Source organism: Notolabrus celidotus, chromosome 7 (genome assembly GCF_009762535.1).
Source record: "Notolabrus celidotus isolate fNotCel1 chromosome 7, fNotCel1.pri, whole genome shotgun sequence".
In the NCBI taxonomy this organism is placed as follows: domain Eukaryota; kingdom Metazoa; phylum Chordata; class Actinopteri; order Labriformes; family Labridae; genus Notolabrus; species Notolabrus celidotus.
The window spans coordinates 5,086,508-5,102,808 of NC_048278.1; the positions used below are offsets into that span (position 1 = coordinate 5,086,508).

General features: G+C 40.3%; 2 protein-coding genes across 2 annotated transcripts in view; both read right to left on the reverse strand.

Moving 5' to 3' along the window:
* The window catches only part of LOC117816012 (complement C3-like), a 44,943-nt gene extending 38,934 nt beyond the window's left edge, over window positions 1-6,009 (reverse strand). The window contains exon 1 of the mRNA XM_034688063.1: window positions 5,505-6,009. Within this exon, the coding sequence (XP_034543954.1) occupies window positions 5,505-5,509 (5 nt within the window). The 5' untranslated portion in view covers window positions 5,510-6,009. The remainder of the gene's footprint in view (window positions 1-5,504) is intronic.
* A 497-nt stretch (window positions 6,010-6,506) lies between these two features.
* Window positions 6,507-16,301, reverse strand: part of LOC117816013 (complement C3-like) — a 35,410-nt gene continuing 25,615 nt past the window's right edge. Inside the window, exons 28-33 of the mRNA XM_034688064.1 lie at window positions 16,028-16,130; window positions 14,799-14,888; window positions 14,131-14,223; window positions 11,618-11,701; window positions 6,967-7,099; window positions 6,507-6,750 (exon numbers count right to left, since the gene is read on the reverse strand). Of these exons, the coding sequence (XP_034543955.1) occupies window positions 6,609-6,750; window positions 6,967-7,099; window positions 11,618-11,701; window positions 14,131-14,223; window positions 14,799-14,888; window positions 16,028-16,130 (645 nt within the window). The 3' untranslated portion in view covers window positions 6,507-6,608. The remainder of the gene's footprint in view (window positions 6,751-6,966; window positions 7,100-11,617; window positions 11,702-14,130; window positions 14,224-14,798; window positions 14,889-16,027; window positions 16,131-16,301) is intronic.

A 16,301-nucleotide genomic window follows, 5' to 3' on the forward strand; every position in this document is an offset into this window, starting at 1 on the left:
ACCAGGAGGCCGGAAGATCCACGCCAACATGTTTACCTTCAACAGCCATTATTTTTATTTCTGTAATAAATATATTTCTAATAAAAGTAAATGTAAAACAACTCTTTGATATTGCAATTATTTGTTTATAATGTTGTATGTTACTTGATATGGATTTAATTATTTTGCAATTTGAAGAGAGAAGGCCAGTGTAAATTTAAAGATTTATTTAACAAATGTATACACAGCACACTCAAGTATTTTTTTACATGAAGATAAATATAAAATATATACAAAGGAACTAAAGGGTCACCATACAAGTATTGTATGTAATCATGTCATAGTTTACTCCCCACTGAAACCTTTATACTGTCTATGTGGAAGGGTCACGGATTTTCCAGATACAGCAACAAGGTATTACTCCTCTATGACCTGCACCAAGTGCTCCATGCTGCCAGACAACAACCTGTCTGTGCAGCATGGCGGAACTTTCTGTTGCTGTCCCCAGGATCTGGAGCTCGTCCCCGGTCGTTGCTCTCCCTCTCGCTCGTCTGGCTCTGCCTTGCACTCGACCCGGCCTCGTCCTCTCCGACCTGAGGTGCTTGGCTCAGGATCGTAATCAGCAGTCATCATGAGAGCTCTAACAAGCACAAAAAACAGTCAATATGTTGTAGTTCCAACACGAAAATGAAGACTGTCAACAATGGTGAACGCTAATAAATATATAGGCACTGTAGCCGTCTAGTAACTAAACATCATGAAATGCTAAATCAAAATAAACATTCAAAATGGACTTTAGTTGTAATGCTGACAATACTGTTTCCACCTTTCAGGCTAGCCAGAGTTATTAGCCCGGCAGCAACAACTTACTCTAGCTGTATTCAGATGATAAAAACACACAAGTAAAGCTAACATGCAGGCTATGCTGTGCATTCTAACTAATTACATTACCTTTTAATGTGGTAATATAAGTGGTTTATTTACATGGGAGTCAGACATGTTTTCCTTTGATGAAAATAACAAAGTCACTCGCTCGCCTCTCCACAGCTATCTATCGTGACGTCATCCTCCAGCTGTAGTCTGCCACAGCACGTTCATGTGTTTGGAGGCGTGTCCCTCCACCCTCCCTACAGGCTGCCCTGAAGGAGGGGGAGTGCTCTGTTCGACTGTGTGCTTTCAAAATCAAGCTAACTGCTGCGTCTTTCTCAGGATGTCCTACTCCAGTTTTAACCTCTGCCTTCGGCAGCTTGTGAGGGGTCAAACTAGGGCTTACTTAAGGTTCTGAATTGATTGTAAAAAATTATTTTGCACAAAAAACACTCCTTTGCAAAAAATAGCCACGCCCACTTTTACACAAAAGTCGCTTTATTTGTTCATCAATATCTCAAATTCTAGTTAAAAAATAAAACTGGAGACTTCCGGTGAGCGCGCACCATGTAGGACGTGTTTTGCGGTAGCTCCTCAGGAATGTGTCATCTTTGCATTTAAACTATCTTTCTGTAACCGCCCATCATTCTCTTGTTTTAAGTGTCCAAAGCACTCTTACCGGCCACTTCTTTTTGGGACCATTACCCTATAAAAGATGAGTCTTCGGACTAAGAGTGAGTCTTCCATGTCTGGCCGCGGTAGGCCGCAACCCCAGCTCGCGTCCCGAGAGAAGCCCGATGATAACGAAGCTATGCTACGTAACATTAAAGTGATGATTGATGACCTGCGGGTGGAAATCGTTACCAAGTTCGAGCTGCAAGACTTGCTGGAACTCGAGTCCAAACCCGTGCTTGACAGGGCCCATCGTACGCTACGTGCTAAACCGAAGGATGGAGAGCCACCACGGCCGATGGTCATCAGGGTGACCCAATTCCAGGCCCGGAATGTGATTCTACGCTGTGCCGGAGAAGCTTCCCCCCTCCAACACAACGGTAAAAGGTTATACATCTTTCCGGATTTTACCGCAGCGGTGGCCAAGCGGAGGGCAGCCTTCATCGGGGTAAAAAAGGAGCTTCACTCGTGTGCTAAAGTGAAATTCAGCCTTTGATATCCTGCTACACTACACATCACCATGTCGGGCGGCCAGACTCATCGGTTCATGGACCCGGACCAGGCGTTGGACTTTGTGACCAAGTAGCTCAAAAAGACTTCGGTTCTGGAGGAGGATTGATCTCATGGCTGCTATACTGTGTAAACGGACTTCGGTACAGTAAAGACTATGCTGACTGTAAATATTTAAGTTCGGTTTAGTGAAAAGAGGTGCTGACTATTATTGTTATTTCCTTTTTTGGAAACGTATTTATTTTTCCTCTTTAAGGGTTTATTCATCTGCTCAAGATGTCACAGTTGGCTCCAAGGAGAGTAGTGCCTGGTTGTGTTTGGCACCTATTTTTGTTACACGGTAAAAGTTTATTTTTATATTATGTGAAGGACAGTTCACTTACACATTCCTGGAGGTCGTCAAGTAGTATGTTTAGGCTACAGATAGCGACAGGTTTCGTTTTGACGTGGGAGGTAAGAGCACGCACCATTGTATGGATGCTTCTGCTAGGAGTGGTAGAGGGGGGGGTTTGTTGATTTTCCGGGTGGGGGGATTGTTTTTGGTTTTTACGGGGGTTAGGATGACACATGCTTTGCATTATCTAGACGTGTACATTTGTTACATTTATTCTATTTATACATTTATTTACCTTTCTTTTTATCTCTATGCCATGGACGTTTTTGTTCTTGTTACGTATTAAAGCCTCTGCTTTCACATGGCTCAGCTTAACAGGTTGCTACCTACTGTAGGTGGAGACATTAAATTTGTTACTTTAAATTGCAAAGGCTTGAATAATCCCATCAAACGTAGTAAAATTTTACATTATTTACGACACCTTGATGCTCATATAATTTATTTGCAAGAAACTCATCTAAGGAATATGGATAGTTCCAGGTTGAAGAGGGGCTGGGTTGGACATGTATATCTTTCTTCTTTTTCCAGTAAGTCGAGAGGTGTGGCTATACTGTTACATAAAGCTATTCCTTTTGTTCATATCAAAACGATTTCGGATCCCACAGGTAGATTTATCATTGTCATGGGACTGATTTTTGACATCAAAGTGGCTCTTGTGAACGTATATGCTCCCAATTGGGATGACGAAGCTTTCTTTAAACATATCTTCTCAATGTTACCAGATCCCTCTCTGTTCCACTTCATTATCGGTGGGGATTTTAATTGCTGGTTAGATCCTTCGCTAGACCGCTCTTCCTCTACTCCAGCCACTCAATCTAAGTCAGCCAAGGCAATTAAAGCCTTTATGAGAGAGTTTAGTGTTGTGGATCCATGGCGCTTTTTTAACGCCGCTGCTAAAGAATATTTGTTTTTTTCCCATGTTCACCGTATTTTTACCTGCATCGATTATTTTTTTGTAGATGCTCGGTTACTTACATCCATATCTGGCTGTAAGTATGATCCAATTCTTGTGTCGGATCATGCCTTTTTTTCCTTAAACTTCTACTTTGTTTGTTAATGTGCGACCACCATGGCGTCTGAATACACAATTATTGTTGGAAGAGGACTTTGTGAGCTTTGTTAAAAAACGGCTAGATTTTTTCTTTCAGGTCAATAAGACTCCAGACGTATCGGCTTCCATATTGTGGGAAACAATGAAGGCTTTTATGAGGGGGGAGATAATTTCATATGGGACACAACGGAAGAAGCTTAGGAGAGAAAAACTGGCCAGTCTGTCTCAGAATATAGCACTTTTATACTCTCAGTATGCAACTTCCAAACTTCCTGATGTTTTCAAGGAGCGGATGCTTTTACAGGCGGAATACGATCTAATTATGTCTCAATACACTACAGAACTTATGCTACACTCTAGGTCAAAATTCTACGAGCAGGGAGACAAGACTAGTAAATTGTTGGCACATTGGTTACGTCAAGGGATATTGTAGCTGATACATTAGTCGGTCTCTTCGGTCTGTTCAGGAAGAGACCGACTCAATGTAGGATTTTATGTAGGATTTTACACCGTGCTCACTACACTAAAGCTCGTCTGGCAAAGATATTTGGAACCGTTTCTTCTTTGTGTGATCCATGTCAACATACATCAGCACATTTCACTCACATGTTCTGGAGCTGTCCCTCTCTAAATGTGTTCTGGTCTGAGGTATTCCTCCTCCTCCTCTGTCTGCTCTTTCTCCAGCCAAGAAGGACATGTTAGCTTTTACGACTTTGCTGGCCAGAAGGCTGATATTGTTAAATTGAAGGTCCTCTGCCCCACCAACCCATTAGAGCTGGATTAAGAGTGTACTCTATTTTCTTAAACTAAAGATTAGGCTGACCCTGAGAGGCAAGGCTCACATCTTTAAAAAAAATCTGAGACCCTTTCTTGTCTCATGTTGAGAGCTTGGTTTGCTGTGTGTCTTTAGACTGAGCATCAACATGGTGTGTCTTACTATGTTTAGATTATTGCTTTCATCTATTTATTTTTATTATACTTGCATTTTATCTTATGTTTTCCATTTTTGGTATTCTATCTAGTTAGTCTGGAGGGAGTATGTGTCAGGGTGGGGGGTTATTTGTTGTTTTGTTTTGTATAATCATGACTTACAAAGCAGTAACCAAAACCGCTCCAGTTTACCTGGAACCCCTCATCCAGGTCTACTGCCCTTCTCGCCCGCTATGCTCAGCCTCTGAAAAGCGCCTAGTGCTTCCAGTACACAAGGCCTCAAAATCACTAGCTCGACTCTTCTCTTCTGTTGCCCCTAAATGGTGGAATGAATTGGCCAACTCCATTCGATCTGCAGAGTCCCTCTCTACTTTCAAAAGACAGCTAAAGACCCAGCTCTTTAGGAAGCACTATGCACTTAGCTAGACTGTTCTCCACTGTTGTCCCCAGTGGCAGATCATGTCTTCCAGCTACAGTTGACTCACACTGTCCTGCTCTACTCTGGGAATCTGTGTCCAGCTCTTGAGTGACCCAGCACTTGGTACTTTGGTCATTATTGTGGGGATGTTAATTGTTGATGATGATAATGGAAGGTCTTAAATTGTTTGTTTGCTTCATTGTAGATGTTCCTTATTTTGAAAAAAAAAAAAAAAATTCCTTACTTATTTTTGTGCATTGCCTTTACACTGCTTGGCATTACCTGCACCCATATGGACTTGATGCACTTTGTTACTCTTACTGATCTTGTTTCCTCTTGTCTCGATCTTTGCTTGTGTTGTTCTTGTTTTCGTATGTGTTTGCGCTTTGGATAAAAAGCATCTGCTAAATGACATTGTAACATTGTAACATTGTCTTTAGTCTTTAGTCAGATTTATGCAGGCGCAGCCGTGACCTCTTTAGCCGCAGCCGGCTCGTCAGATTTACTCTCCATAAATGTCCACGTTTTAGTCTATAATGTTCAGAAAGTCACATTTGATCAGAAAGTTCAGTCCCATTACGCGCTCATCAACTCAATTTTAGCTACCAATGCATTGGGATTTCACTTGCAAAGTTGTGTGCACCCATTCAACATGGCCATACAGCTGGTAGCGCTACACATACCTCATGAGGCAGGTGGGCGCCGATGAGTTGAGCAGTTCGGTTCACTGACTCGTCGGATGTTTATCCTGAAGATCAGTATCCTCTCCGGCAGGAACCAACATAGCCGGCATCCTCCAGAGAGCCAAATGGGGCGTGAATCCAATGCGCCCAACGCTGAATCTGCGCCTGTGCCGTGATAGCGTCCTTTCGGCTTCCAATGTCCAGTGAAGCAAAGTTTTTGACTTAATGTAGTGGCTTGCTTTCGCCAAACGAAACAAACACCTGTAAGCCACTGATGGGCTGCTTTACCAGGACTCATTTGACGCGTCCTCCTCATCAGGATGAATGAATGAAGTCCGCTCGTGCATTGACATCATCCGGTTTATTATACATCGACATACAATATACGCACAGCCGATCAATCCACACTTGCATCTAATCGAACTTGTGGAATTACAGGCTTACATCTATTGTAGACGACACGATAACAAAACGTAACAAAACGGTCAAAAACTGTTTGCTACCCGGTAGGCAGCTCACCTGCCATTGATTGGGTCTTCTTCCCTATATGCTTTCTAACACCTGGTTTGACACACCCGCCACCTAGTGTGCACACAAGTGCATCAAACAAACAAACAGTACACACGGAATATTGCAACACACACATATGGCTCTAAGAATGACAATAAAGTGAATCTTGAATCTTGCATGTGTGTTTCTGCATGTATCAAAGCCCTCGTGATGGAGTTCCTGGTGTAGGATTGAAGTGATAAAGGTACGTGAGGATGCCCGGATTTTCTGGTATCCCGGAAACAGCCCAATACCAAAAGCAGAACAGGGATCGGAAACGAACGGCTGCTGAAAACCTCCTTAACTGTGTAACGAGCACAAGAGCATGTGTTGTCCTGTGGATGTTTGCCCATTTTACTGTCTTAACAATGTGCCAATAAGCGAAAAGGATCCAATATGCAACATGAGTGTAAGATAGGGCCACCAAATCAAATAAATCAACAATGCTAAGGCCAATTTTGCACGCCTGATTTTATTCCACACAAAGTTGTACATTTAGGGGAGTACTGCAAAACAAAAGCACTTAAAAAGAGCTTTTTATCGACTCCTGTTTCTTTAATGAAAGCATCCATCGGTTTGGTATCTATCAGACAGGTCCTTCATGCCCTCACAGGTAGGTCTGTGTTCGTCAGTCTGACACTCGGCATCTGTTGGCCAGTACTCGACCCAGGTGTTTTCACCAAGTACGTACTGAGACCTGAAGAGAGATTAAAAAAACAACAGGTGTGTTGGTGTGAAATAAAGAGTCTCAGAAACACTTAGATGTGTGGACTTAATTGGTACAAACATTTTTGAATTAGAGCAGTAGGAAGAATAAAAAGCAGAGTAACAAGAAGATTGTTTGTAGACAGTTTTAGGAGGGCAACATACACAACTCATAACATCACACAAGATACTAGAGAAGCAAACATACCATTGTCTTTTGATATCTTTGGATGCTCCCATGATTAAGTAGCTTTTTCCTCTTGTCAAACTTAAAGCTGATCTGCAGTGTGGAAAACTGAGGAATGTTCGCAGCATATTAAGAGGAGCCACGTCGGTAGTTCCTGTTATTCAAATAAAGAAGGAGGAAATAATGAAATAAAAGACAAACAGCTTTAATTCATAAGCAATGCTTTTCCACTCATTCACACATTTTCTATCAATTCATGCACAACAGTTTATATGCTTTCCCAAAAACAGAATCTCAGTGATTCATTTATCGCCTCTTTAGGAAATATTTATTAACAACTCAAAGATTATGAGACGCCGTTTGAGAGTTGTACAACCTGAAAATATCAGCAACAATTCTGCACATTAAGCTAAATGTTCAAATGTTGTGTGCATTATGAAAAGTCACATTTTTTACAAATTAAGAGGAATATTTTAACATCTAATTTTGTTGGGACAAATATATTTTTTTGTTAAAAATCACTCTTAAATCTAAATGCTAAAACTAAATCTTAATGTTAAATGTTAAATCTAAATCTAAATGTTAAATCTAAATATTGATTATCTAATTATTATATACTAATCTAAATGTAAGATCTAAATATTAAATATAAATACAAACGTTAAATCTAAATCTAAATGTTAAATAATAATCTAAATGTTAAATCCAAATGTTAAATATAAATGTTAAATATAAATGTTAAATGCAAATGTTAAATATAAATATAAATGTTAGATCTAAATGTTAAATATAAATATTAGATATACATCTAAATATTAATCTAAATGTTAAATGTTGAATCTAAATGTTAAATCCAAATTTTAAATAAAAATCTAAATGTTAAATTCAATGTTAAATCTAAATCTAAATGTTAAATCCAAATGTTAAATCTAAATCTAAATGTTAAATCCAAATGTTAAATCTAAATCTAAATGTTAAATATTAATCTAAATGTTAAATGTTGAATCTAAATGTTAAATCCAAATTTTAAATAAAAATCTAAATGTTAAATTCAATGTTAAACATAAATAATAATACATTTTATTTATATAGCGCTTTTCAAAAACTCAAACAAAACAACACAACAGTACATTCACAAATGAAAAGCTAACTTAAAAAGGTGAGTTTTTAAAAGAGATTTGAAAGCTGAAGGGTCAGAGCAGTTTTGTATATGTGAGGGGAGTGAGTTCCAGAGGGTGGGGGCGGCTACTGAGAAGGCTCTGTCCCCCCAGGTTCGGTGCTTGGTTCTGTGAGGTGGGGACAGGAGGTTGGCATGTGAGGAGCGCAGGTTATGGGAAGGAGTGTGATGGTGGAGGAGGTCAGTGAGGTAGGAAGGGGCCTGGTGGTGGAGGGCTTTGTGGGTGAGGAGGAGGATTTTAAACTGTATGCGGTTGGGGACGGGGAGCCAATGAAGATGTTGGAGGACGGGGGTGATGTGGTCACGGGAGCGGGTGCAGGTGAGGAGGCGTGCAGCAGAGTTTTGAATGTATTGCAGTTTATGGAGGACTTTGGATGATGTGCCGTACAGGATGCTGTTACAGTAATCTAAACGGGATGTGATGAATGCGTGGATAAGGGTTTCTGCGGCAGAGAAAGAGAGGAATGGACGGAGGCGGGCGATGTTTCGGAGGTGGAAGAAGGCCGTTTTAGTGAGCTGGGTGACGTGGTGTTGAAAAGAAAGGTTGCTGTCAAAAATGATTCCAAGGTTACGGATGTGAGGTGCAGGAGATAGAGTAGAGTTATTTAAAGTGAGAGTGAAATTTGGAATGAGATTTGTGAGGGACTTGGGGCCGATGATTATGAGGTCGGATTTGTCGTAGTTCAGTGATAGGAAGTTGGTATGCATCCATGTTTTTATTTCAGAGAGGCAGTTTGTGATAGTGGAGTGTGTTAAAGTGGTTATGGATTTGGTGGAAATATAGAGCTGGATGTCATCAGCGTAGCAGTGAAAATGAAGGCCATGTTGACGGATGATGTTACCAAGGGGGAGCAAGTAAATGATGAACAGGAGGGGATCAAGCACCGAACCCTGGGGGACGCCTTGAGCCAGAGGAGCAATGTTAGAGGTGCAGTTGTTGGTATACATGAACTGTTGACGGTCAGTGAGGTAGGATGTCAGCCAGGATAGTGCAGTTCCAGTGATGTTGATAGTGTGCTCTAGCCGGAAGAGAAGAATAGTGTGGTTTATTGTGTCAAATGCAGCAGTGAGATCGAGGAGGATGAGGATGTTGAGGTGGCCAGAATCGGAGGACAGGAAAAGGTCATTTGTGATTTTGAGGAGTGCTGTTTCTGTGCTGTGCTGGGGACGGAAGCCGGATTGAAATGGTTCAAAATGAATGTTATTGGTGAGGTGGGACTTGATTTGAAGGGCGACAACACGTTCCAGGATTTTTGAAATAAAGGGAAGGTTGGAGATGGGCCGAAAGTTACTTATATTGTCAGGTTGGAGTCCAGGTTTTTTCAGAATGGGGGTAATGGCTACAAGTTTGAGATTTTTGGGGACTGAACCAGAATTGAGGGAGGAGTTGATGATTTTCGTTATGACGGTGGAAACAGCTGGGAGACAGTTTTTAACCAGGTTGGTTGGGATGGGGTCGAGAATACATGTTGAATTTTTAATGCCTGCAGTGATGGAAGACAGTTCAGTCGGAGTTATGGGGGTGAAGTGAGACAGTGGCTGGGTGTTAAGACAAGGAGAGTCAGGGATGGCAGTGTGGATGGCAGGGAGAGTGGTAAAACTGTTATAAATTGTGTCAATTTTAGTCTGGAAGAAGGACAGAAATTCATTGCATTTATCAACTGTGAAGGATGAGGAGATGTTGTCACTGGGTTGAAGGAGTTTGTTTATTGTGGAGAAGAGAGTCTTGGGTTTGGAGGAGCCAGAGTGGATTAGGTGGGAATAGTATGTGGACCGGGCTGAGTTGAGATCTTCACTGTATTGTTGTAGGTAGTCTGAGTATGCTTGGTGATGAACTGTTAAACCGGATTTCTTGCATAGTCTTTCGAGCTGGCGTTTACGGGATTTCATTGTACGGAGTTCGGGGGTGTACCAAGGGGCAGAGTGAGTAAAGGAGACGGTTTTAGTTTTGATGGGGGCTAACTGATTGAGACAGTGGGAGAGTGTATCATTGTAGTGGGATAAGAGTTCTGAGGGACTGTCAGACAGGAACAATGGGGAGGCAGTGGAGAGACTGGTGATTGAGGCAGAGAGAGCTGAGGGGGAGATTGATTTAATATTTCTAAAGGTGATAATGCGTTTTTGTTTAGGGGCTGGAAGAGGGATATCAATGTCCATGGTTACAGCCAGATGATCTGAGATGTAGAGGTTATGACTTTCCAGGTGATGAAGTTGAAGACCAGTAAAGCAGACTAAATCCAGGGTGTGTCCATGGCTGTGGGTGGGAAAGTTTACATGTTGGGTGAAGTCAAAGCAGTGAAGCAGGTCCATAAATTCATTGGCAGATTTGCAGTGGGTGTCATCGATATGGAAGTTAAAATCACCGAGGAGAAGAATGGCAGATGTGATGGTAAGTAGATGTGTTAGAAAATCTGCAAAGTCCGTAAGAAATGAGGTATTCAGCTTGGGGGGGCGATAGATCAGAGCAATGACTGGGGAAGTGAAACCGGAGAGTTTAAAAGCAATGTGTTCAAAGGAAGGGGCTGGAGGAATGGAGATGGTGGTTGTCTTGATGTCCATCCTGTAAACAGCAGCAACACCACCCCCCCGCCCGTCAGGACGGGGTTTGTCGATGTATGAGAATCCGGGGGGTGCAGTCTGGTTTAGTAGGAAATAGTCCAAGGGTTTGTGCCAGGTTTCGGTGATGCAGAGGAGATCCAGGTTGGTGTCAGTTATGAAGTCATGGAGAATTTGGGTTTTTTTGTTTAGAGATCGAGTATTAAACAGTGCCAGTTTCAGGTGATGAGAAGATCTGGGTGAGTGAGGAGCAGGAGGGAGAGCTAGACAAGGAATATGTATCAAATTGGATGAATTAGCAGATGTTTTTGTGATTTTGTTGCGTTTCCTATGACTGACTGTAATAATAATAAAATCTAAATGTTAAATCTAAATGTTAAATCTAAATTTTGAATGTTAAATATAAATCGCTTTATGAAGCTTTTATTTTGGTACTTCTGCTAGGCGGCATAGTGAATATACAAATTAGCTAAACATTTAGGTTTGTAGAGCAACATTTAACATTTATATTTAACATCTTGATTAAACATTTAATATTTAGATTTATATCTCACATTTATATTTAATACTGCTTTTAACTTCAATATATTTGTCACAACAAAAATAAACTGGAAAAAGATCAAACACTTTGCTCTAAATGTGATAAAAAAAGTAACTTTTGAAAATTCAAACTGTGTTTTTATGAAGTTTTGGAGCTAAATGTGGAGAAATGTTGCTGCTATTTTCGTTGTGAACAACTTTACTTTACATCCTCACTGAGCTCTAAATCCCCTCTTGTCTAACATTACATCTTAGTGAGATTGAAACACTGCATGTGTGGCATTAAGTACTCCTAACCCCCTCATATATATGTCTTTCTAGAGTTTCCTGTCTGTCTAATAAAAACACGTGGAGATAAATGGAAAATGAACTTTAAGGTTAAGAGAAATTCAAACACACCTTCTTTAATGACTTGAACGATCCGTGCGGTGTAAACGTCCGTGGTAAAAGACTCGGCTAAATCTTCAACAGTGATTTTGTACACTAGGAGGAAACAAGATGCATATTGTTAGACAATTTGCACAAACACACAGAATTCTTGTTCATGTGTCACTGACAGTGCTGGAGTCACACGTTACAAAGTAAATCAGACGACTTTTCTGCTGTAATGGAGAAGTCGTTCTGAAGTTAAAGTAATCTGTTGCAGAGAAAAAAACAAACATATTGTCACCGCAGAAAAGAAAATCCCTGATGTATTTGCACTGAGTCAGGTGTGTCAGTGTGCATGCGTAGCGAGCTAATTCAACTAGTGCTTGAGTGAGATGGCAGAGTAGACAGCGTTTATTTTTTTTGTTGAGAAAAAGGACCAAGAACAACATCAAGGTGAAATGTAAGATGTGCCTGGAGGACAGAAGCTAGACCTCTATTTCAAGTTTGAAGAAGCATTTGCAAATTAAACATAGCTCTGCAATGCTCGTGGCAAGATGCCGTGGATGCCTCAGCTCCAAAACAACAACAGCTAGCTTTGAGTTCAACTAAAACAGACACTCAGAGGGAAACTAGCAAGCAAGGAAGTACTGATATCAACGGGTGAGTCTCCGCCTTTCACGCTGATTTAACATTAACCATCATGCTAAACAAGTCAGAGGTTTTAAAGGTGACATATCATGCAAAATCGACTTTTTAGTTGTTCTCTACCTGAAATATGTTTCCCTGGCATGTCTACAAACCCCCCCGAGAATGAAAAAAATCCATTCTGCCCCTGTTCTGATTTCTCCACCTTTCTGTAAATGTGTGTGAAACGAGCCATTCCGTGTTTTTGTTACGTCACAACAATATCCGGTCTGTCACAGAGTCAGAGCTCGGAGCTTGTTCAGCCCATAGACTGTATAAAATAATACTGAATCCCCCCTCCGTTTTTCATTACCAGCACACGTGTGCTAACCTATTTTATACAGTCTATGGTGGTATCAAGGAGCTTAGGAGGGAGGCATTCTAGTTGTACTGTAGGCTGTCCTAATAAACACAAAGGTCGGTTTTACTCCCCACGTCTGCAGATTTGAAGATCTAGTGGATGATTTTTATTTTTCATGTAAAAGTGCTAGCGCTAGTTAGCATAGCCACATAGCTACATGTCGTAGCTGTAGCTGTGTACCAAGAAACATGTAGACATACTGACAAATAAAACAACAAGAAACACTAAATCTGTGACCAATCGTTCAGAAAGGTCCTGCTGCCTTTCTGGCAGAAGTCGGCTTTACTCCCCACGTCTGCAGATTTGAAGATCTAGTGGATGATTTTTATTTATCATGGATAAGTGCTAGCGCTAGTTAGCATAGCCACATAGCTACATGTTCGTAGCTGTGTACCAAGACACACGTCTACATACTGATAAATAAAGCAACAAGAAACACTAAATCTGTGACCAATGGTTCAGAAAGGTCCTGCTGCAGGCGCCTCTCCGTCAGGGTCAGATTCTGGATCAGATTCAGAGGGTTGAAGTAACGCGGGTCTGTGAGCAGTTGTGAGCAGACGTGTATATTCAGCCAACATGTAAACATTAGATCAACGTGCTGGAGAGGCATGCCAAAATCTGATTTCAAAGTGCAATATACTTTGATGAAAAAAGCGTGATATGTCACCTTTAAGTGGTTACTCTCAATCAATCAAAAAGACTTTATTTGTAAAGTGCGTTTCATACAATGACATTGTAACACAAACAAACATAAAAATAATATAGAATAAATTAAAAATACAAAAAAAATAAGAGGACCCCCCCCCAATCCCCCCATCCCAATCCCAACCCCAGCCCAGACCTCAAACCCATCCCACAATCCATATGTTAAGTTAAGAACATGATATACAATAATAATAATAATAATAATAATAATAATAATAATAAAAATAGAATATATAAAAAAACAAAAAAGAAGTTGTTGAACAAACTGAGGAAACGCTGTCATGATATCTTAATTAGGAAACACTGGAGGAAAAACAAGACATTAAAACTCAACACAGGACATTAAACTCACCAAAATAAAATACATTAATAAGATAATAAAACACTAAAATATTAAACCATTAAAAGAAAATAAGATGCTACAGAATAAATGAAAAAGAATAAAATATTAAAATGCTGAGAGGTAATCTGTAAAGATACGATCAAATTAATATCTTATAAATAATGAAATAATCCACAATAAATTAGAATAAATAAATACATTAATATATGAATAAATAAAAATTAACTGAACTAATAATGTATGTGTGTCTTTGATCATTTAAAGTGAGACAGTATATACTTAAAAAGTGACTAAAATTTGAACTAGATAATAAATAAATGAAGTAAGGTACTCGAACGTGTGACTTTTACTAATAGTTATAGAAGGAGTGTAACATGACCCTATTTAATGTCAGTAATCTTCTGACGTAATGAGTTACTTCAATAAGCAAAGTAACAAAAACACACTTACCGAAATCTATTTTGCTGGTCTCTGTGAACTCGCAAGCTTTTTCAACGCGCTCATCATTGCTGATGTCCCCCTTCCTCTGCATGCTACAGTTTTCTGCAAATACACAGTAGACATAAACAAAAATGTGACGGCTCCAGTTCTTCCAAGACGTTACCTACATGTGCTTGTTTCCTGTGTTTTGCACGCTGTTTTATTGAACTTCATCTATTAGACCCAAAATCAAACCTGCATAGAAACTAATGAAACTAGTGAAAGGTTGCAGGGCAGTCACTTCAGGCACAAAAATCTTCATTAGCAGAAGAAAACACAGGAACATGTTACCTCTTCATGTGAGGCATGCCCCTTCACTGTCTGTATTAAAGAACAAATTTTTATTCCTTCAATACTTTGGACTGAGTCTGAGCCGGATGTATAAATGAGGTTCAGGTCAGGTTTAGAGTAGGAGCCAGGATTTCTAAGAGAGACGCTAGTTATCAGTGCTCCACCTGCCTCACATGAGCAGGTGTGTCACTGCAGTATGATAGGTGAGCTGGTGGTGTGCTTACCCAGCAGCCATAAATCCATGATGAACAGATTTGACTGTGTTTCTTGTAAGTTTATCTTGCAAATATCTCTCATGTTCAAATCTTATACAGAGAACCATTGGAGTGGCATTTGAGTCTGTTTACCTTCAGCACATGTACATTCATCATTCCTGCAGAGCCTTAGTAGCTCTCCACTTCTCCTCTGTGGATGGTAGAACTTCACGCAAGGTTTCTCTGCAGCATAAAGGAAAAACAAAGAGTTACAAAACTGAAGATGACGCTTGAACACACTTCATGGAGGAGGTTAAAGGATCTGATAACGGCTGTCAGGCTGTTTGAGGGGCAGCAGGGGTGAAAACAAAAAAGGCTCCTCCTTTCAAACCCCTGCTCTGTAAAAATGAAAACTTAAAATTGTTGCAAACTACATCAAGTAGTTATCTCAACTACCTGTATTAAGTGTGTTGTGTTAAGTTGGTCTCATTTCATAAGTTAGGTTGGCTAAACTTGAAATCATGGGTTTGAGGCGAGGCTAAATTATTTGAGTATGCTTCAGGTAAGGAACGGGGTCTCCAACTCAAATCTACAGGGGTCTTCTTCACTTTCAATTCCCCACATGTGGCGCCATCTTTCCTCTCCTGTGTGGATTTGATAACCTTAAAGGAGAGTATTTATTTGAGTATTGTATTGAAACTCTAGCTTTACAGTTGGTCAGTTGATGGTGAGTTGATTACCGGTTAATGTCACTTTAATTTGTTTAGTTAGTTTAATAAGGCATGGTCATTACCGATAGTTAGCCGCCTTGAACATTAGCTAGCTACCTTACAGGTGTGAAAACGGTGCAGTAACGTGCAGTAACAAAGGGACATTTTCAGAACAACAAATAATAAGTTGGCACAACTTTCACTTCTTAGTTTGTAGAACTCAAAATTTTAAGTTTCACTACATATGAATGATAAGTTATCTCAACAAAAACTAATCAGTTGGCTCAAATGTAAGATTTCTAGTTCGCATCAAAACTCAAAAATCTAGTGCAGACAGTTGCCTTTAAATTTTGAGTTTTCACAGCTTTTCGTTGTAGTTCTCACAGCTCCACATTGGGGTCTTGTCTCACCCTGTCAGGATTCTATTTCCCTGAGTCACCTGCTAACCATACATTATCCCTTACTCACAAGATTGCCTTGGTGAACATACAGCATGCTCATACACGCACATAGCTATGTTCAAAGAGCTCCAGTTGTTCCTTAACAAAGCTCGTTTCAGTACTTTACAGGTAAACTGTTTGGAAAGGTGGTGAGAAACAAATCTCTTTACAGATCAGCTTTGCCGTCACATGCCTGACGCTGGATCCGCCTCTGAGTGTCTCTGATACTCACTTTCATAGTACTCATACACAGACACAGCAGCTGGTTGTAAAAGGCCCACTTTCATCTTCTGATGAATTCTAAAGGTGATCTCCTCTATCCGTTGGTTCGAAACCTGAAAGAAGAAGTCAAGTACAAGTGCAATATGTTAGGTGTGTGGGAAGAACACGTACAACATGTTTCTGTCCAGACAAGAGCAGAATTCCCTGCATACCGTCCGTATGGGGGCTTCTTTTAGGCATGTGATTGAAAAGCCCTGTAATGTATCAATGTCAGGTTGATTTCT